Source organism: Carcharodon carcharias, chromosome 17, assembly GCF_017639515.1.
Source record: "Carcharodon carcharias isolate sCarCar2 chromosome 17, sCarCar2.pri, whole genome shotgun sequence".
NCBI lineage: Eukaryota > Metazoa > Chordata > Chondrichthyes > Lamniformes > Lamnidae > Carcharodon > Carcharodon carcharias.
The window spans coordinates 4,534,123-4,554,182 of record NC_054483.1 but is presented as its reverse complement, the minus strand read 5'-3'; the positions used below and the strand labels follow the sequence as shown (position 1 = coordinate 4,554,182).

The 20,060-nt window shown below is 51.7% G+C and overlaps 2 protein-coding genes across 5 annotated transcripts in view; both read right to left on the bottom strand.

Annotated features, from left to right (window-relative positions):
* LOC121289959 (BTB/POZ domain-containing protein KCTD9) overlaps positions 1 to 4,100 on the bottom strand; it is a 53,066-nt gene extending 48,966 nt beyond the window's left edge. For 3 of the 4 annotated variants that reach the window (XM_041209972.1, XM_041209975.1, XM_041209974.1), the window contains exons 1-3: positions 4,028 to 4,100; positions 1,005 to 1,126; positions 75 to 118 (exon numbers count right to left, since the gene is read on the bottom strand). In XM_041209972.1, coding sequence (XP_041065906.1) covers positions 75 to 118; positions 1,005 to 1,126; positions 4,028 to 4,075 — 214 coding nt within the window. In that variant the 5' untranslated portion in view covers positions 4,076 to 4,100. The remainder of the gene's footprint in view (positions 1 to 74; positions 119 to 1,004; positions 1,127 to 4,027) is intronic. The other variant, XM_041209973.1, reaches the window with a different exon arrangement.
* Positions 4,101 to 14,065: 9,965 nt separating this feature from the next.
* On the bottom strand, positions 14,066 to 19,255 carry dusp2 (dual specificity phosphatase 2). The gene is made up of 5 exons (XM_041210197.1): positions 19,132 to 19,255; positions 17,630 to 18,116; positions 16,910 to 17,028; positions 16,087 to 16,306; positions 14,066 to 15,261 (listed from the first exon to the last, which is right to left on the bottom strand). The coding sequence occupies exons 2-5, from the start codon at positions 18,003 to 18,005 to the stop codon at positions 15,047 to 15,049; spliced, it is 930 nt and encodes a 309-aa protein (XP_041066131.1). The 5' UTR covers positions 18,006 to 18,116; positions 19,132 to 19,255; the 3' UTR covers positions 14,066 to 15,046.
* Between the last annotated feature and the right edge of the window lie 805 nt (positions 19,256 to 20,060).

Here is a 20,060-nt window from a genome sequence, read left to right as displayed (position 1 = left end):
CATTTCCCGCGAAGCAATTTTGCAAAGAGGTACAAACATTGCAAGGTTGAATATTCCAGTTCACAGGCACCCACCTATAAACGGCTCACCTTCAGACACATATAATACGTCATCATCCCTGCTCAGAAAAACAAGAGTAAATTATCAACACAACATTTAGCATCTTTGAAGCCTTTAAGTGGTCCAACATGGTATAAAATTATAGGCAAACAAAAATGACACCTGAACTTCCACCTCCGAGACCAAGGCATCAAAGCTCGGTCAGGGATGAGGGGTCGGAAGTCTCCTGCTTGCGAACAAAGAGTTTCACTTAGACAGCCCCTTTCACTTCCTCAGGAGAAAGAGGAGTCTGCTGCTTCAAAGTCAAGCACACCAAGGCTCCATTATAGCAATGAGTTCAATAATTATGTCAAATACACAGCACGGGGGAGGTGGGGGGGGCACTTTCTCAAGGGCAGTTATGGATGGGCAACAAATGCTGGTCTTGCTCACACCCCAAGAACGACAAAAGGAAGAGGCCGTTCAGCCCAACGAGGCTGCTGGTGGTACACTCCACCCCAGTCTCCTTTAAGCTATCCAACTCACTTCCGCACATGTTTCTATACCCTCCTCTCTCACGTACTCATCTACCTTCTTTCAACAGCATCGGGGAAATTGCCTCAAATACCTCCTGGCGTGGAGAGCTCCACATTTCCTCGGGGGTCAAAAAACATCCCGATTACATTTATTAATGCTAGTATCAACTGAGCATGACCTGTGGGGAGATGATTTATCCGGTGCATGCTACACCGACAGCTCCAGCTTTGTTCTCCAAGCAGTTTGCCGAGTGAGACAACCGGCTTCAAGCGGGAGTAAAGGTTTTGGAGGCTGTGTTCGATCAGCCCTCTGGCATCGTGTTTGGCCTCACACTTGAAGGTCTGAGAGCCAGCAGCGGATGGACGGGGGGGCGGGGGGGGGGATAAGTAGCCTTCGGAAGAGAATTTGCCAATTAATAACAGACTCACCGAATGAGTGCGATATCATCAATGAGACCACCCTTCCCATTGTAGAGGTGAACGGCCTTGATACTCAGCTTATTGCTGGCGACTGACAGCAGGTCCGGCAGAGTTCCATACACAGCGACCACCTGCCCGGGGGAAAACGGAGTGAGAACAGGCAGGTCAGCGGGGAGCGCAGCAAGCAGACACCTGAAAGGCGGGCAAGGAAGCGTGTTCCTGATGCCGCAGAGGCACAGCCAGCTCTCCAAGTTCGAGGAATCCTATGGTGTCTCTCTCAGGCATTAAAAAAAAAAACACACCTTACAGCTAAATCAAACACTGGAGTCACTGCTGTGAGGGCGGCAACCAAATTGTGCACAGCAAGATCCCAAGGTGATAAATGGCCAGGTCTTCAGTTTTAGGGTGAAAACGTGATCTTTTGCATCCAGGGCCCTTGGTATAACATCTCATCTGAAAGACAGCAGCGCAGAGAGGCTGCAGTGCTGCACTGGGGAGTGTCGACCTGGATTTCTGTCCTCAGGCCTCCGCAGTGGGACACAAAGCCGCCACGGCTTACAGATTTGGATCGAAGTTTTTTTTTATATATAAACGACCTGAGTTTTGGCCGAGTGGAAAAACTACAGCTTCCACGTAAAACTGGATCGAGGCTAAACGTGGACTGGCCAGCCCCAGGGAATAGCTGAAATCGGGAATTGAGGAAAACAGGATCAGAGGAGGGATCAGCTCCCGCAGTCTCCCTCAAACCAGAACATGGACTCAGGCAACATTTGGAGCACTTTCCCCTTCCATTGCATCACCCTCCTACAAAAAAAAAACAGAATCGCCTTTCAAACTGCAAAAGGATAAAATGCTTCACCCAAACTAACATAATCATGCAAAAGTAGACCTTTGCTCCTTGCCAACATGAAGGGTCAGTACTTTACCCTTCACCTCTGACCCTCAGGCTCAGGCCTTTACCCTCACCTCTGACCCTCAGGCTCAGTCCTTTAGCCCCTGACCCTCAGGCACAGTGCTTTACCATCCCCCGGCCTTCAGAATCAGACCTTTACCCCCTGACCCTCAGGCTCAGTCCGTTAACCCCTGACCCTCAGGCTCAGTCCGTTAACCCCTGACCCTCAGGCTCAGTCCGTTAACCCCTGACCCTCAGGCTCAGTCCGTTAACCCCTGACCCTCAGGCTCAGTCCGTTAACCCCTGACCCTCAAGCTCAGTCCGTTAACCCCTGACCCTCAAGCTCAGTCCGTTAACCCCTGACCCTCAAGCTCAGTCCATTAACCCCTGACCCTCAGGCTCAGTCCTTTACCTTTTACCCCCTGACATTCAGGTTCAGTCCTTTACCCTTTACTCCCTGACCGTAAGGCTCAGTCCTTTAACCTCTGATTCTGAGGCCCAGATCCTCAGTCCTTTAACCCCTGATCCTCAAGCTCAGTCTTTTGCCCTTTTCCCCTGACCTTCCGAATCAGTACTTTACCCCATGACCTGCGGGCACAGTCCTTTACCCCGCTGACCCTCAGGCTCAGCCCTTTACTCTTTACCCCCTGACCTTAAGGCTCAGTCATTTACCCCATGACCTTCAGACTATCCTTTACCCTCTGACCCTCACACTCAGTCCTTTAACCCCTGCCCTTCAGACTCAGTCCTTTACCCTCTGGCCCAAAGCTCAGTTGGTTGACCTTTGCCCCCTGACCCTCAGGGTCAGTCAGTTACCCTTTACCCCCTGACCCTAAGAGTCAGTCCTTTACCCTCCCGATCCTCCGGCTTAGTCCTTTATCCCCTGACCCTCAGGCTCAGTCCTTTACTCTTTACCCCCTGACCTTAAGGCTCAGTCATTTACCCCATGACCTTCAGACTATCCTTTACCCTCTGACCCTCACACTCAGTCCTTTAACCCCTGCCCTTCAGACTCAGTCCTTTACCCTCTGGCCCAAAGCTCAGTTGGTTGACCTTTGCCCCCTGACCCTCAGGGTCAGTCAGTTACCCTTTACCCCCTGACCCTAAGAGTCAGTCCTTTACCCTCCCGATCCTCCGGCTTAGTCCTTTACCCCCTGACCCTCAGGCTCAGTCCTTTACTCTTTACCCCCTGACCTTAAGGCTCAGTCATTTACCCCATGACCTTCAGACTATCCTTTACCCTCTGACCCTCACACTCAGTCCTTTAACCCCTGCCCTTCAGACTCAGTCCTTTACCCTCTGGCCCAAAGCTCAGTTGGTTGACCTTTGCCCCCTGACCCTCAGGGTCAGTCAGTTACCCTTTACCCCCTGACCCTAAGAGTCAGTCCTTTACCCTCCCGATCCTCCGGCTTAGTCCTTTACCCCCTGACCCTCAGGCTCAGTCCTTTACCCCTTGACCCTCAGGCTCAGTCCTTTACCCCTTGACCCTCAGGCTCAGTTCTTTACCCCCTGACCCTCAGGCTCAGTCCTTTACCCCCTGACCCTCAGGCTCAGTCCTTTACCCCCTGACCCTCAGGCTCAGTCCTTTACCCCCTGACCCTCAGGCTCAGTCCTTTACCCCCTGACCCTCAGGCTCAGTCCTTTACCCCCTGACCCTCAGGCTCAGTCCTTTACCCCCTGACCCTCAGGCTCAGTCCTTTACCCCCTGACCCTCAGGCTCAGTCCTTTACCCCTTGACCCTCAGGCTCAGTCCTTTACCCCTTGACCCTCAGGCTCAGTCCTTTACCCCCTGACCCTCAGGCTCAGTCCTTTACCCCTTGACCCTCAGGCTCAGTCCTTTACCCCCTGACCCTCAGGCTCAGTCCTTTACCCCCTGACCCTCAGGCTCAGTCCTTTACCCCCTGACCCTCAGGCTCAGTCCTTTACCCCTTGACCCTCAGGCTCAGTCCTTTACCCCCTGACCCTCAGGCTCAGTCCTTTACCCCTTGACCCTCAGGCTCAGTCCTTTACCCCTTGACCCTCAGGCTCAGTCCTTTACCCCTTGACCCTCAGGCTCAGTCCTTTACCCCCTGACCCTCAGGCTCAGTCCTTTACCCCTTGACCCTCAGCCTTGACCCTCAGGTTCAGTCCTTCCCCTCACCTTCCCGTCCCGGTGACTCCCGTTCACGAACAACGTAACCCGCCGCATCCCCGACACCGACTGGACCCGAGCGGAACCGGAAACAGCTGTCTGGACCCGCCCCTTGGGCCTCTGCAGCTTTCACCAATCGGAGCGCGGGACTACACCGGAGTGACGGTGGAGCGGACCAATCAGCAGGGCGCATGGGCGGTGGAGCCAAGTTTGAAGGACGTCTGGCCTTGATTGACAACGCAGCCCACCAGTCACAGTACAGGGTTCCGCGGAGTGACAGGGCAGCCAACCAATCACAGTACAGGGTTCCGCGGAGTGACAGGGCAGCCAACCACTCACAGTACAGGATTCCGCGGAGTGACAGGGCAGCCAACCAATCACAGTACAGGATTCCGCGGAGTGACAGGGCAGCCAACCAATCACAGTACAGGATTCCGCGGAGTGACAGGGCACCCAACCAATCAACAAGGAGGCGGCGGGATGACTGTCCGAGAGAGAGGAGCGGGTTCGTGGCCACTGATTGACAGCGCATCTCGCCAATTAGAGTTCAGGTAGCAGGGCGGAACTTTGAGACGGCCAATCCGGAGGCAGGTGGCGGAGAAACGAATTGAGCGGCGAGGGAAAAGGGTCACCGCCCCCTGCGGGACGGCGGGATTCATGACTGACAGTAGGGATGGCCAATCATTAAGGAGCGGACGGGGTACCGATCAGATGGGGGAACAGCCCCCAGTCAGAGGGCAGGACAGTGGGAAGTCACAGCGGAGGGGGCACATTCGGGAGGCGGGAGGCGGGGAAGCGAGCTGTCCAAGGTCAGGTGTCACCGCCCTCTGATTGACCGCGGGATTCACCAATTGGAGTGCAGCACGGCGCAGAGTGACAGGACAGAGGACCAATCGGGAAGGAGGGGCGGGATAAGGAGGGTGGATTCCTGCTTCCCCCTGCTTGAGGGGAGGTGTCACTGCCCCCCTGCTGGAGTGGAGGTGTCACTGCCCCCCTGCTGGAGTGGAGGTCACTGCCCCCTGCTGGAGTGGAGGTGTCACTGCCCCCTGCTGGAGTGGAGGTGCCAATACCCCCTGCTGGAGTGGAGGTCACTGCCCCCTGCTGGAGTGGAGGTGTCACTGCCCCCCTGCTGGAGTGGAGGTGCCAATACCCATTGCTGGAGTGGAGGTCACTGCCCCCTGCTGGAGTGGAGGTGCCAATACCCGCTGCTGAAGTGGAGGTGTCACTGCCCCCTGCTGGAGTGGAGGTGTCAATACCCACTGCTGAAGTGGAGGTGTCACTGCCCCCTGCTGGAGGGGAGGTGTCACTGCCCCCTGCTGGAGGGGAGATGTCACTACCCCCTGCTGGAGTGGAGGTGTCACTGCCCCCTGCTGGAGTGGAGGTGTCAATACCCACTGCTGGAATGGAGGTGTCACTGCCCCCTGCTGGAGTGGAGGTGTCAATACCCATTGCTGGAGTGGAGGTGTCACTGCCCCCTGCTGGAGTGGAGGTGCCAATACCCGCTGCTGAAGTGGAGGTGTCACTGCCCCCTGCTGGAGTGGAGGTGCCAATACCCGCTGCTGAAGTGGAGGTGTCACTGCCCCCTGCTGGAGTGGAGGTGTCAATACCCACTGCTGAAGTGGAGGTGTCACTGCCCCCTGCTGGAGTGGAGGTGTCAATACCCACTGCTGAAGTGGAGGTGTCACTGCCCCCTGCTGGAGTGGAGGTGTCAATACCCACTGCTGAAGTGGAGGTGTCACTGCCCCCTGCTGGAGGGGAGGTGTCACTGCCCCCTGCTGGAGGGGAGATGTCACTACCCCCTGCTGGAGTGGAGGTGTCACTGCCCCCTGTTGGAGTGGAGGTGCCAATACCCGCTGCTGGAGTGGAGGTCACTGCCCCCTGCTGGAGTGGAGGTGCCAATACCCGCTGCTGAAGTGGAGGTGTCACTGCCCCCTGCTGGAGTGGAGGTGTCAATACCCACTGCTGAAGTGGAGGTGTCACTGCCCCCTGCTGGAGTGGAGGTGTCAATACCCACTGCTGAAGTGGAGGTGTCACTGCCCCCTGCTGGAGTGGAGGTCACTGCCCCCTGCTGGAGTGGAGGTGCCAATACCCGCTGCTGAAGTGGAGGTGTCACTGCCCCCTGCTGGAGTGGAGGTGTCAATACCCGCTGCTGAAGTGGAGGTGTCACTGCCCCCTGCTGGAGTGGAGGTGTCACTACCCACTGCTGAAGTGGAGGTGTCACTGCCCCCTGCTGGAGTGGAGGTGTCAATACCCACTGCTGAAGTGGAGGTGTCACTGCCCCCTGCTGGAGTGGAGGTGCCAATACCCGCTGCTGAAGTGGAGGTGTCACTGCCCCTTGCTGGAAGGGAGTTGTCTCTACCCCCTGCTGGAGTGGAGGTGTCACTGCCCCCTCCTGGAAGGAAAGTGTCACTGCCCCCTACTGGAAGGGAGGTATCACTGCTACCTGCTGGAGGGGAGGTGTCACTACCCCCTGATGGAGGGGAGGTGTCACTGCCCCCTGCTGGAGGGGAGGTGTCACTACCCCCTGCTGGAAGGGAGGTATCACTGCTACCTGCTGGAGGGGACGTGTTACTTCCTCTGCTGGGGGGGGGGGGGGGGGGGGGGGTAGGTGTCACTGCCCCCTGCTGTAGGGGAGGTGTCACTGCCCCCTGCTGGAGGAGAGGTGTCACTACCCCCTGCTGGAAGGGAGGTATCACTGCTACCTGCTGGAGGGGACATGTTACTTCCTCTACTGGGGGAGGGTGGGGTAAGTGTCACTGCCACCTGCTGGAGCGGAGGTCACTGTCCCCTGCTGCAGTCCAGGTGTCACTGCCTCCTGCTAGAAGGGAGGTGTCACTGCTACCTGCTGGAGCGGCGGTCACTGCCCCCTGCTGGAGGGGAGATGTCACTACCCCCTGCTGGAGTGGAGGTGTCACTGCCCCCTGCTGGAGTGGAGGTGTCAATACCCACTGCTGGAATGGAGGTGTCACTGCCCCCTGCTGGAGTGGAGGTGTCAATACCCATTGCTGGAGTGGAGGTGTCACTGCCCCCTGCTGGAGTGGAGGTGTCAATACCCATTGCTGGAGTGGAGGTGTCACTGCCCCCTGCTGGAGTGGAGGTGTCAATACCTGCTGCTGAAGTGGAGGTGACAATACCTGGTGCTGGAGTGGAGGTGTCACTGCCCCCTGCTGGAGGGGAGGTGTCACTGCCCCCTGCTGGAAGGGAGGTGTCTCTACCCCCTGCTGGAGGGGACATGTTACTGCTGCCTGCTGAGGGGAGGTGCTACTCCCCCTGCTCTAAGGGAGGTGTCACTGCCCCCTGCTGGATGGGAGGTGTCACTGCTCCTTGCTGGATTGAAGGTGTCACTGCCCTTGTTGGAGGGGAAGTGTCATTGCTACTTGCTGGAGGGGAGGTGTCACTGCCCCCTGCTGGATGTCAGGAAAGGTTGAACAATTTTTGTGGGGGGGGGGGCTGGGGGATAAAAATATACTTTATTCATAAACTATCTGAAAGAACATTGCAAAACATTTCAAAATGGCCATCACATAAAGTGCAATCATATTCATTCTTCTTATCGTGTCCACGACAGTCTATACATGGCCCAGCCAGAACTGGACACATTTTTGCACCTTGTTGTTGAATTCGGCAAGATCTGCAACAGTGCAAGATTCCTCTAGCGATAGACATTGCAGGAGATGTTGCATAGTCTGTGGCTCAGTTCCATATTCACAAGTTGTCGGGCAGGTTGTATATCCCCATTTGCTTAGTGACACCTTGGAACGACCTACACCAGTACACCAGTGAAGCCCAACGCAAACTGGAGGAACAGCACCTCATCTTCCGACTAGGCCCTTTACAGCCTTCCGGACTGAATATTGAATTCAACAACTTTAGATCTTGAACTCCCTCCTCCATCCCCACCCCCTTTCTGTTTCTTCCCCCTTCCTTTTGTTTTTTCCAATAATTTACATAGATTTTTCTTTTCCCACCTATTTCCATTATTTTTAAATCTTTTATGCCCTGCTAGCCTTTCCACCCCACCCCCACTAGAGCTGTACCTTGAGTGCCCTGCCATCCATTCTTAATTAGCACATTCATTTAGATAATATCACCAACTTCAACACCTCTGTGTTCTTTTGTTCTTTTGTCTGTGACATCTTTTGATTATCTGCTCCTATCACTGCTTGCTTGTCCCTACAACCACACCCACCACCCTCCACTTCTCTCCCCCCACCCAACCCCCCCCACCCCACCTTAAACCAGCTTATATTTCACCCCTTTCCTAAGATTCACTCAGTTCTGTTGAAGGGTCATGAGGACTCGAAACGTCAACTCTTTTCTTCTCCGCCGATGCTGCCAGACCTGATGAGTTTTTCCAGGTAATTCTGCTTTTGTATTGGATTTCCAGCATCCGCAGTTTTTTTTGTTTTTATACACCAGTTCTAAGTCTGTTAAGGCACTTCCAGGTTGCCCAGTTGCAATTAGCTCCTGGGGGAAGGCTTTCATCCGGTAGAATTTCCATCGCTGGGGGTTGTTCGAGACTGGCGAGCCGGTCTTTCCACAAGGCGATGCGGGTTTCAGATGGGGTTGATTGTAATGGAACAACACTGTTCATGAAGCTCTTCCTTGACCTTAGGTGACTGGGTGTAGGTGTATGACCATGTAGAGGGTGCCTATCATCTGATGTTTGATGGAGTGGCTCTTTCTTGCTGGCTACCGTTCTTCTTATATCAGGGGGAGCGATACCTGCCAGGATATATAGGCTGTTGGTTGTTGGTTTTAAACAACCTGTGATAAGTTGGCAGCTTGCATTCAGAACGGCATCCACCTTCTTAGCATGAGTAGATCTTTCCCATGCAGGGCAGGCGTATTCAGCAGTGGAATAGCAAAGAGCAAGTGCACTGGTTCACAATGTTTTCAGTGTGCTCCCCATTTTGTGTTAATGAGCTTATTCAGGATGTTGTTTTGTGTGCTCACTTTTACCTTTGTCTTTTTGATGTGGTTCTTGAAGGTGAGGCATCTGTCAAGGGTGACTGCTAAGTAAATAGGGTGCTCGCAATGTGTTAGTGTTACTCCACACCAGGTTACTTTAAGCTGGCGTTTGGCTTCACGCTTTCTGAGGTGGAATGTACAAACTTGCACCTTTGATAGGTTTGTGCGAAGATGGTTTTCTTCATAGTAGGATGTTAGTCCCTCCAAGGCCTCAGAAAGCGTTTTCTCCACGGTGTTAAAATCAGTGATTTGGGCAGTGACACATAAGTCATCAGCATATATAACACAGAGATAAAAAGACAAAGGTGAGCACACGAAACAACATCCTGAATAAGCTCACTAACACAAAATGGGGAGCACACTGAAAACATTGTGAACCAGTGCACTTGCTCTTTGCTATTCCACTGCTGAATACACCTGCCCTGCATGGGAAAGATCTGCTTCCTTAACCGAGGTTTTCCACCCACGGTCGTTGACAGGGCCCTCAACCGTGTCCGGCCCATCTCCCGCGCATCCACCCTCACGCCTTCTCCTCCCTCCCAGAAACATGATAGGGTCCCCCTTGTCCTCACTTATCACCCCACCAGCCTCCGCATTCAAAGGATCATCCTCTGCCATTTCCGCCAACTCCAGCATGATGCCACCACCAAACACGTCTTCCCTTCATCCCCCCTATCGGCATTCCGTAGGGATCGTTCCCTCTGGGACACCCTGGTCCACTCCTCCATCACCCCCTACACCTCAACCCCCACCTACTGCACCTCCCCATGCCCACGCAAAAGATGCAACACCTGCCCCTTCACTTCCTCTCTCCTCACCGTCCAAGGGCCCAAACACTCCTTTCAAGTGAAGCAGCATTTCACTTGCATTTCCCCCAACTTAGTCTACTGCATTCGTTGCTCCCAATGTGGTCTCCTCTACATTGGAGAGACCAAACGTAAACTGGGCGACCGCTTTGCAGAACACCTGCGGTCTGTCTGCAAGAATGACCCAAACCTCCCTGTCGCTTGCCATTTTAACACTCCACCCTGCTCTCTTGCCCACATGTCTGTCCTTGGCTTGCTGCATTGTTCCAGTGAAGCCCAACGCAAACTGGAGGAACAACACCTCATCTTCCAACTAGGCACTTTACAGCCTTCCGGACTGAATATTGAATTCAACAACTTTAGATCTTGAACTCCCTCCTCCAGCCCCACCCCCTTTCTGTTTCTTCCCCCTTCCTTTTGTTTTTTTCCAATAAATTATATAGATTTTTCTTTTTCCCACCTATTTCCATTATTTTAAAATATTTTTAAATCTTTTATGCTCCCCCGACCCCCACTAGAGCTATACCTTGAGTGCCCTACCATCCATTCTTAATTAGCACATTCGTTTAGATATATATCACCAACTTCAACACCTATGTGTTCTTTTGTTCTGTTGTCTGTGACATCTTTTGATGATCTGCTTCTATCACTGCTTGCTTGTCCCTACAACCACACCACCCCTCTCCACTTGTCTCCCCCCACACAAACCCCCCCACCCCCCCCCCCCACACACACACACACATACACACACACACACACCTTAAACCAGCTTATATTTCACCCCTTCCTTGGATTCACCTAGTTCTGTCGAAGGGTCATGAGGACTCGAAACGTCAACTCTTTTCTTCTCCGCCGATGCTGCCATACCTGCTGAGTTTTTCCAGGTAATTCTGTTTTTGTTTAGCATATATAACCCAGCGTGTGACACCGTCTATCGGTCGGTCATTTGTGTAGATGTTGTACAGCAGCGGTGCAAGCACGCTTCCCTGAGGTAGACCATTCTTCTGAATACGCCACCTGCTGCGCTTCCCACCTAGTTCAACATAGAACCGGCGATTCTGAAGCCTGCTTTCTAACAGCTCTGTTAAGTGAATATCTTTTGTCATCTCTAGGATCTTGCAGAGGAGACATCTATGGTTCACTGTATCATATTCATGCTTTCCACATAGATCATGAGGTGCTTCAATACAACCCATGACCATCACAGACACTTCAACATGCTCATTACAGACACTGCAATGGCATTCAAGTTAGTTACATAAATCATGTTGCACTCTGAGGTGCTTCAATACAATTGTGATACTTTTATTATTCACTACACACATTCAACGTGAGTCAGACAGCCCAAGAGGTCTATACAATTCCCAGCCGCTCGGTGCACTATGTCTGAAAGGTCTTAGACAGTGACTTTTCCCCATTGAGCCATAGTGGCGGCTGCCCCAAGCTTTAGTGCGTCCCTCAGCACGTAGTCCTGGACCTTGGAATGTGCCAGTCTGCAACACTCGGTCGAGGACAACTCTTTGCGCTGGAAGATCAACAAGTTTCGGGCAGTCCAAAGAGCGTCTTTCACCGAGTTGATGATCCTCCAGCTGCAATTGATGTTTGTCTCGGTGTGTGTCCCTGGGAACAGCCCGTAGAGCACAGAGTCCTGTGTCACAGAACTGCTCGGGATGAACCTCGACAAAAACCACTGCATCTCTCTCCAGAGCTTCTTTGCAAAGGCACAATCCACAAGAAGGTGAACAACAGTCTCGGCAAAGGTTGCAGTAATAGATAGGAAGGCGTACAGAAAGGGTTAACCATGGCTGTGGTAATCTGTGGTGCAATATGCCTTTAAGAGAATGGGAGCAGATTGACCACATGACTCTACAACCCAATAGCTGTGTAGTGCAGGGCTACGATGTTAATATTAGTCAGCAGTAGGGTCTGGTTGGAGCACACGTCATGTCAGTGCTCTGTTGTCTGTGTAAATAAATAGCATGTGCTTCACCTCACATTGGTCCCTGCGCCTGCAGTATATCAAAGTCAACTCACCCGCTGACAGATAAACATGCAACCAGATTCACAAGCAAAGCAGCCCCATGGTAGAATATGACAGTGGCTTTTGGACAATAGGAAGCAGGAACAGGATGGGAAACTCGGGAGTAATGCCAGGAAGCACTCCTTCAGCACCAAGCAGCTGAGTCCCATCATAGTGAAACATTTCACACGGAGATTGGGGGAACTGTGGGAGCCAGAAAGAGGGGAGAATCGAAGCGAGGGGCAGAATGATGTCTCAGGAGGTGGACCGTTCACATCTGAGGGGATCTTCCAGCTCCAATCTGCCAACAGGAATGGCCGGCAGGTCAGAGGGCGAGCGGAATGATAGATTTTGTCAGCGCTAGGCCAGAAAGCTTCACTCATCCACACAGCTCTTCAGAACACAGCATCCTTGGCTTTTATACCCCTTATTTCTCTGGGACTCCTCCGTGACCACTAAGAGGGGCCATTTCTTCACTCAATGAGCTGACTTCAAACACACTTGACTATTGCAAATTCTCAGGCTGCGGCCCAACTCCCCCCATGGTGTCACCCAACCGTTTGTCCATAACTTCCCCCAGACACCCCACCCTCCCAAAACCCTCCATTCCTCTTTTTAACTTCACATCCTTCAGCCAGACATCACTCCTTTAGCATCTAGCCCAGAAACTCCGAAATCCTGCCCCTAAATCCTCCTGATGGTCCACGTCCCTCTCTGTCTTTAAACAGGCCCTTTTACAGGCATGTTGCAGCCTAGACTGATGGGCAGTGATATTCGAGGCTCCAGCACTCTTTCCATCACAGAGTTGACCGGGAATCTCTCCCGGTGGAGCGTGTTGGAAGGATTTGCGGGGTTGGTAGTCAAACCTGCTTGGCCGCGCCACGAATGCACCTTCCTTGGCTGTCGAGTCCTGCGGTGGGAATCGAACCCAGAGCCTCAGAGACAGGGATCACTACCCCACTGCGCCACAAGGGCCAACTTTGTAAGTCAGGTGCCCAGTCGCGTCAGTTGGCATCACAGTTTGACGCACTGTAGTGACACGCCCTCACCCTCAGGAAATACTTATTCATTAACTTGGCGCAGACACGATGAGCCAAGTGACCTCTCAGCACCACACGCTTTCTATGATTAAAAATGAAGGGGGCACTTTCTTTACACAATTCTCCCAGAAAATCACCACAGACTTTCTCCTGTGCCTTGTGGCTCGCATAAGCCTTCAGCTGTCGAAACGCTTCATCTGTAGCTGCGTAGACTGCAACCGAGAACAAAACCGCCGTGAAAATGGACAGGATTCGCCCTACTCTTGCTACTCAGCACATCGTCCATGCTGGCTAGAATAGCCTCCTCAAGCTCTCCCTCACCACCAGCTCTCTCAACTCCTCCGCTGTTGCTAAATTGTCGGACTGCTTATCTGACATCCAGTACTGGGTGAGCATAAATTCCCTCCAATTCAATACTTGAAAGACTGAAGCCAATGTCTTCAGTCCCTGCTCCGAACTCCGAGGAGGTGGCGTTATTCACTGGACTAATATTCCAGAGGCCCGGGGTAATGCTCCAGGAACCTGGGTTTGAATCCCCACCACCCACCCCACCGCACCCCCACCCCATTGTCAATTATTGTAAAAACCCATCTGGTTCACTAATGCCCTTTAGGGAAGGAAATCTGCTGTCCTTACCCAGTCTGGCCTACACGTGACTCCAGACCCACAGCCATGTGGCTGGCTCTTAAATGCCATCTGACCAAGGGCAATGAGGGGGATGGGCTTTAAATGCTGCCCTAGCCAGTAACGCCCACATCCCGTGAACAAATTTTTAAGAATATTCCCTAGCTGCCGACTCTCTCCATCCTCCTGGCAACCGTCTGTGATTAAGCCAGCCTCTTCACAACCTTGGGGTCACCTTTGACCCTGAAATGAGCTTCCGAACCCCATACCCACACCACCCCTAGGACTGCCCATCTCCACCTCCGTGTGACTTCTCAGTCCCGCCCCTGTCTCAGCTCATCTGCTGCTGAAACCCTCATCCGCCCATCCACCTCTTGACTCGCCTATTCCAACAGACTGGTCTCCCACATTCTACCCCTCTGTAAACCCGAGGTTGAGGATGCCATGTAAATACATTAGCGGAAAGCAACTCCTGGGCTGTAAACTGGGCCAGGAGCACTTGTGATTCTTTGACTGAATTAAAATGATGTGCAGTGTGTCTGTGCTGGAGAGGGCTTTGAACAATCAGTTAACAAGGACACTGAAATACTGCAAATTTTTCAAAACATTTCATTTGTCAATAGAATAAATAATGCATCTTAATAATGTTAATTACTTCTGACAGTTACTAAACAGGCATTTAAAAAAGAAATATATATATATATATATATAAAGTACTTTCCCTTCTGGAGGAAATTAGCAGGTAGGAGTTCCCTTAAAACAGAGATCAAGTCATATTGTCTGTTGTGTTCCGAGAGGAGGTTGCACAGTAAGAGCCCTGAGTGATTCTGATAGTTTCAGTGACTTCAGCCTGAGGTGGGCTCTTCCCTCGCTCTGGAACTAAGCACTCAGTGCAGGACAGTGAGATGCCTCATCCACAATGAGTCTCATGCAGCGGCAGAGACTCTCTCGAGGTGGAGATGCTTCTTGGTCTGACTCTGGCTCAGGGTCGGCTTTCGAGAGTAAACATTGGCACGCTCCAGTCATCCGGGAGTTGACGCGAGGAAGAGCAGCATTCGTGGTTGGAGTCACCTCCAGGAGGTTTATCCTTCGGGAATAGGCCTCGATTGGCCATCTCCAAAACTGACATGGGCAACTGAGGCCAGGGCAAGGCATGGGCTGCATCAACTCACGCGCAAGGACAGGTTTTGATCTACGATCTCATACAGACAGACAGCCGCCGCTGAGTGAATTGTCCCACGCACCGGGAGGTAGCTTCGTGGGGATGTTAATGCATTGGGGTTGAAGGTCAATACAATTGACGGTCCCCCCCCACACACAACAGTGGGCGTGGACGTGAGTTGCTGCTTTTTCTCTTTCCCATGGCAATGGTTGGCCCAGATTTAAAGTCATGTGCCCTCAAACTGGACGAGCAGACTGGGTAGCTCCAACAGGAAGCCGGGCATTGAGGCACTCCGCTGACACGTTGCCTGGACCATCGCGTGTTTGGAGATGAGATGGAAGGGAACAGCTCGGAGGAGCGGAGGTTTCCCTTGGCTGTCATGGCATAAAAACCAGGCCGGTCCTTTTAGTGGCACAGGACCTCGGTCTCAAACTGCAGCAGCTGTCCCATGAAGCTAAAGTTGGGCGAGATGACGCCTCGGCGCTGCTTGACAAAGTCGAAGGCTTCCTCCAGGCGGACGCGCTGGCTGCAGATCAGGTAGGCCATGCAGATGGTGGCAGACCTGGAGATGCCAGCCTGGCAGTGCACCAAGACCCGTCCACCGCTGTTCTTCACTGAATCTGACAAGCAAGCAGGAAAATCCCGTTAATAGGTGGAGAAAGTGGGCACCTTGCAGTTTGAGTATCATCCTCACTCTAAGTAATGGGAGGCGGTGGCCCAGTGGTGATGTCACTACACTAGTAATCCAGAGGCCCAAGCTAATGCTCTGGGGACATGGGTTCAAATCCCACCCACGGCAGCGGGTGGGATTTAAATCCAGTTAATAAATCTGGAATATAAAGCTCATGAGACTATCATCGATTGTGGTTAAAAAAAAAACCCATCTGGGTCACTAATGCCCCTTTCAGGAAGGAAATCTGCCGCCCTTACCTGGTCTGGCCTACATGTGACTCCAGACCCACAGCAACGTGGTCGACACTTAACTGCCCTCTGAACAAGGGCCTAGTGCTCAGTTGTATTCAAGAAGGTGGCCCATTTGGCTCTTTCTCAGGGGCAATTAGGGATGGGCAACAAATGCTGGCCCTTGCCAGTGACACACACACACACACACACACACACATACACACATCCCGTGAAAAAGGTGATCCTACGATCGAGGAGCACCGACAGGAGCAAGACTGAACCCTCTCGGGCCGAGCTCCTGGGCAAGCATGCCCGTCTTTGTCTGCCATCTCACTAGCTACGCCAGAAGCAATGGGTGAGCACTGTGGCAGGGAATGGCTGAAAATCCTGATGGGGGGTGGAGGGGGGGCAGATATTATGTCCCAGGAGAATGGCAGGGAGCTGGGCATCCATTCAGAGGACAATGAGGTTGTGGAAGATACATTCACCAGGCAGTGTAAGGAGACAATCAACCACCTCAAGATGGCAAAATGCTTACTCACCAATGAAATCAATGGCTTCCCGAAACCAGGCACTGATGTCGGCCATGTGGCTGTCCTCCACTGGGATGACCTTGTACTGGAAGGCTCCCTCAAAGTAGTTGGGGCAATTGGAGGAGACATTGAGGAGCGTGGTGATTCCCAGTGACTGCAGGGTCTCTTTCTGGGAGGAGTGATAAGCGCTGCCCAGATAGAGGAATGGCAGGATCTCCACAGGCCCACCCTGAGGACAAAACAAAACAATCCCCCACGTTAGAAACAACCCAGACCATGAGCCAAACTCACCGCGGCTGCAGAAGGGATGAGGGGGCTGCTCTCAATCCAAAGCAAGGGCATCGAATTCCAGCCACGCGGGTGAACATGGCCATTTGCGAGTGAAGTGAAGGAAGGCTGGGTTCCTCGCCAATATTGGAGCGCATGAGGAATGTGGAAAAGGAAGATTTCCCTCGTCTAGAAGGGCCAGTTGAGTCACGGTCCCCTTCATCCCTCCCAACAACCCACTCAGCCAGCAGAGGGACAAGTTGGATTCAACCGAAGGAACGTTGAGCGGCTAGGCTCTGAGAGGTGGCTAGAAACAGGTTCAGCTGTACCTTTCGAAAGGTGGGGAGGTGGGGGCGGAATGCAGCGATCCTTGAAAGGGAAATTTTAAAAGATGGCGTGGGTATGTGGGCAAAAGCGGGGCAGGGAGACGAACTGGAGTTCCCCTGGAAAGAGCCAGCGCAGACTCAGAGGGCTGAATGGCCTCCCTCTGTACTCTCCCCACCAATCATAGCTGTTCCGGCCAGCTTCCCCTTCACTCTGAATCCCTCTGGGGGAGGGGGCTCACCTGATCATACAGCGGTGTGCCCCTGGCGACCAAGGTGGGCACAGAGCCCCCCTGCGGGCACGAGCTGAGGTTCTCTACACACATCTCTGGGAACAGCGAGTGGAAGGTCTCATAGCCTCCTGGAGGAGAGAGAGAGAGAGAGAGAGAGGTGTTAGAATACTGAGTTTCACAAGTCACACCATCAGCAGCAAGTGCAGAGAGCAGGAGGGGCTATGAGCAAGGCACTCAAACCCAAGATGTATTCACCCTCATCAGATTTTAGTGGGATTATTCTAGATTAACATGGGGCAGTTAACATTATTAATTAACATCACCTTATTCACCAGGTGACTGCCTTGTTTTAAAATCCGTCAGTACTGTTCTTAAAACACTTTAACCAGGTATAAAAAAAGCGAAAAGGCCGGGATGGGATTAAAAGAGGGGCAATGCTATATACTTTAAACATTGATTTGAAACCACGCAATTTACACTGGAAGTTTTGCAACAGTTTCACCAAAACATCAACGTCAGATTTATCTCCACTTAGTTCAAAGCTGCACATGTTTTACAAGAAAGCGTCAGCCCACACCGGCCAAATGCACAGGACATTGGAGCGTGGGTAATGTCTTGAATGTGGTTCCCCCTCCCTCCTCCTCTCCCTCCTTCCTCCTCCTCCTCCTCCCTCTGTACCTCTGCCCTCCCTCCTCTCTCTCTCTCTCCCTCCCTCCCCTCTGGCCTCACCTTTCAGGAAGCAGAGCTGGGTTACGCCGGTGTCCAGCTCAGCGCTGAGGGTGTTGAGAACGAGCCGGGCCGTGTTGTCCCGGGCGAGGGCGGCCAGGCTGGGGCTCCGCTCATCCAGGACCAGCACCTTGCGGTAGCGGCCGCAGCTCAGGGCGGCCCGGAGGCTCTCCTCGGGCAGGATGCAGTCCAAGGCGATGGTTCCCTTCGACCTGCGCTTGACGATGGTGTTGCAGTAGACATTGTGGGCGCCCCCGATGTGGGAGGCGTTGAAGTTCAGGAAGGAGCGACAGTCCAGCAGCAGAGAGCTGCCCCCCTCCTCCACCAGCAACTTGACCAAGCGGAGACTGTCCATCTCCAGCGATTCTGTGGTCACCATAATAGTTGGGGCAAAACTGGCAGGAAAAGGCCGCTAAGAAATGTGGCTCTCTCTGTTCGGCTCGGTGACAGCCTCCCTCTCCCCAGCGGCCAAGAGTTGAAGCCCCTGTCTCTGTTTTCAAAAAAAAAGACACAAAACAATTGTGGCGTTTAAATATAAATATACCATTTAGAAATTGGTATAAAATCCCATTTACAGCAGTCGATTGAATTAGAATCAACTTCTTAATATTCCAAAAACACCCGCACGAATTTTTAGATTTGCCGATTACATTCAATTCCAGTCCGATTAAAGTTAATTGTCTGAAGATGATTAACAAAAACAACTTATAGATGTTATCTTAGATTGAAAATTGATCGCCGTGTGTTTAAATTAAAGTTAATTGTCTTAATATTATTAACAAAAACAACTTATAGATGTTATCTTAGATTGAAAATTGATCGCCGTGTGTTTAAATTAAAGTTAATTGTCTGAATATTATTAACAAAAACAACTTATAGATGTTATCTTAGATTGAAAATTGATCGCCGTGTGTTAGTTAATTGTCTTATTATTAACAAAAACAACTTATAGATGTTATCTTAGATTGAAAATAGATTAATGTGCGATTAAATTAAAGTTAATTGTCTGAATATTATTAACAAAAACTTGTAGATTTTATCTTAGATTGAAAATCGATCAAAGTGCGATTAAATTAAAGTTAATTGTCTGGATATTATAGAAAAAAACAACTTGTAGATTTTATCTTAAATTGAAAATAGATTAATGTGCGATTAAATTAAAGTTAATTGTCTTAATATTATTAACAAAAACTTGTAGATTTTATCTTAAATTGAAAATTGTTTGCAGTGTGATTAAACTAAAGTTAATTGTCTGAATATTGTTAACAAAAACAACTTATAGATTTTATCTTAGATTGAAAATAGATTAAATTGTGATTAAAGTTAACTTTCTGAATATTATAGAAAAAAACAATTTATATATTTCATTTTAGATTGAAAATCGATTCCACTCCCAACAGAAGCCAACCGAGTCTGTTTTAATGGTTCAAATATGAGCCAAAACTGCAATTTATTTTTTTTTTTTGCTTGTGTGAGTGAATTAGATTAAAGTCTGCAATACTTACATTCAGTATTGGGAGAAGAATTAGCAGTTGGGGCGCTGGGGATTAAATCCACTTCAATCCTTTAGCTTCTGTTCAGAGCTGCAGGACACACTTGCCGCCTGTCACTTTAATAGCAGCCGAAGCCGGAAGCCCCGCTGGGAGCTGCCTTATTAGGGCAATGACGTCACGGGGAGTCCCTCCCCCCTTCTCCTCCTGTCCAAATTAGGAGGCATGTCGTCACCGCACGCGGGCCTAGGAAACACCCCACCCTAGCCAATGACGTGTTGGGGACCGTGGGAGGCGTGGCCACAGACTACATCACCACTGGGCATTGGGTAAAGTCCCCAGTGAAGAACAAAGGCTTTATTTTAGCAGGAGGATTGCCCCTCTCCTGCCCCCTCACCCTCCTTCTGAGAATGACTAGGGAGGGGAATTTGCTCGTGACACTCTCTTCCCACTGTTCCATAACACAGCAACTAAATGACCCCGAATAAGAAACAATTTTCAATAGACCGGGCAGCCCATAGCCCCTGCTCCCCCATTCAACACAATCGCTTCACCTTCCGCCCTGAGCTCCATGTTCCTGCCCCTTCCCCGTATTCCTTGATTCCCCGAGGGACCAGAAATCTGTCTCTCCCGGCCTTCGACTGCGACGGCACCTTGCAAACCTGCAACCGCTACCATCTAGAAGGACAAGGGCAGCAGAGAGATGGGGAACACCACCACCACCTGGAAGTTCCCCTCCGAGCCACTCGCCAACCTGACTCAGAAATATATCCTTCGCTGTCGCTGGGTCAAAATCCTGGAGCTCACTCCCTAACAGCGCTGTGGGTGTACCTACACCGCATGGGACTGCAGCGGTTCAAGAAGGCAGCTCACCACCACCACCTTCTCAAGGGGCAATTAGGGGTGGGCAATAAATGCTGGGCCCAGCCAGCAAAGCCCACATC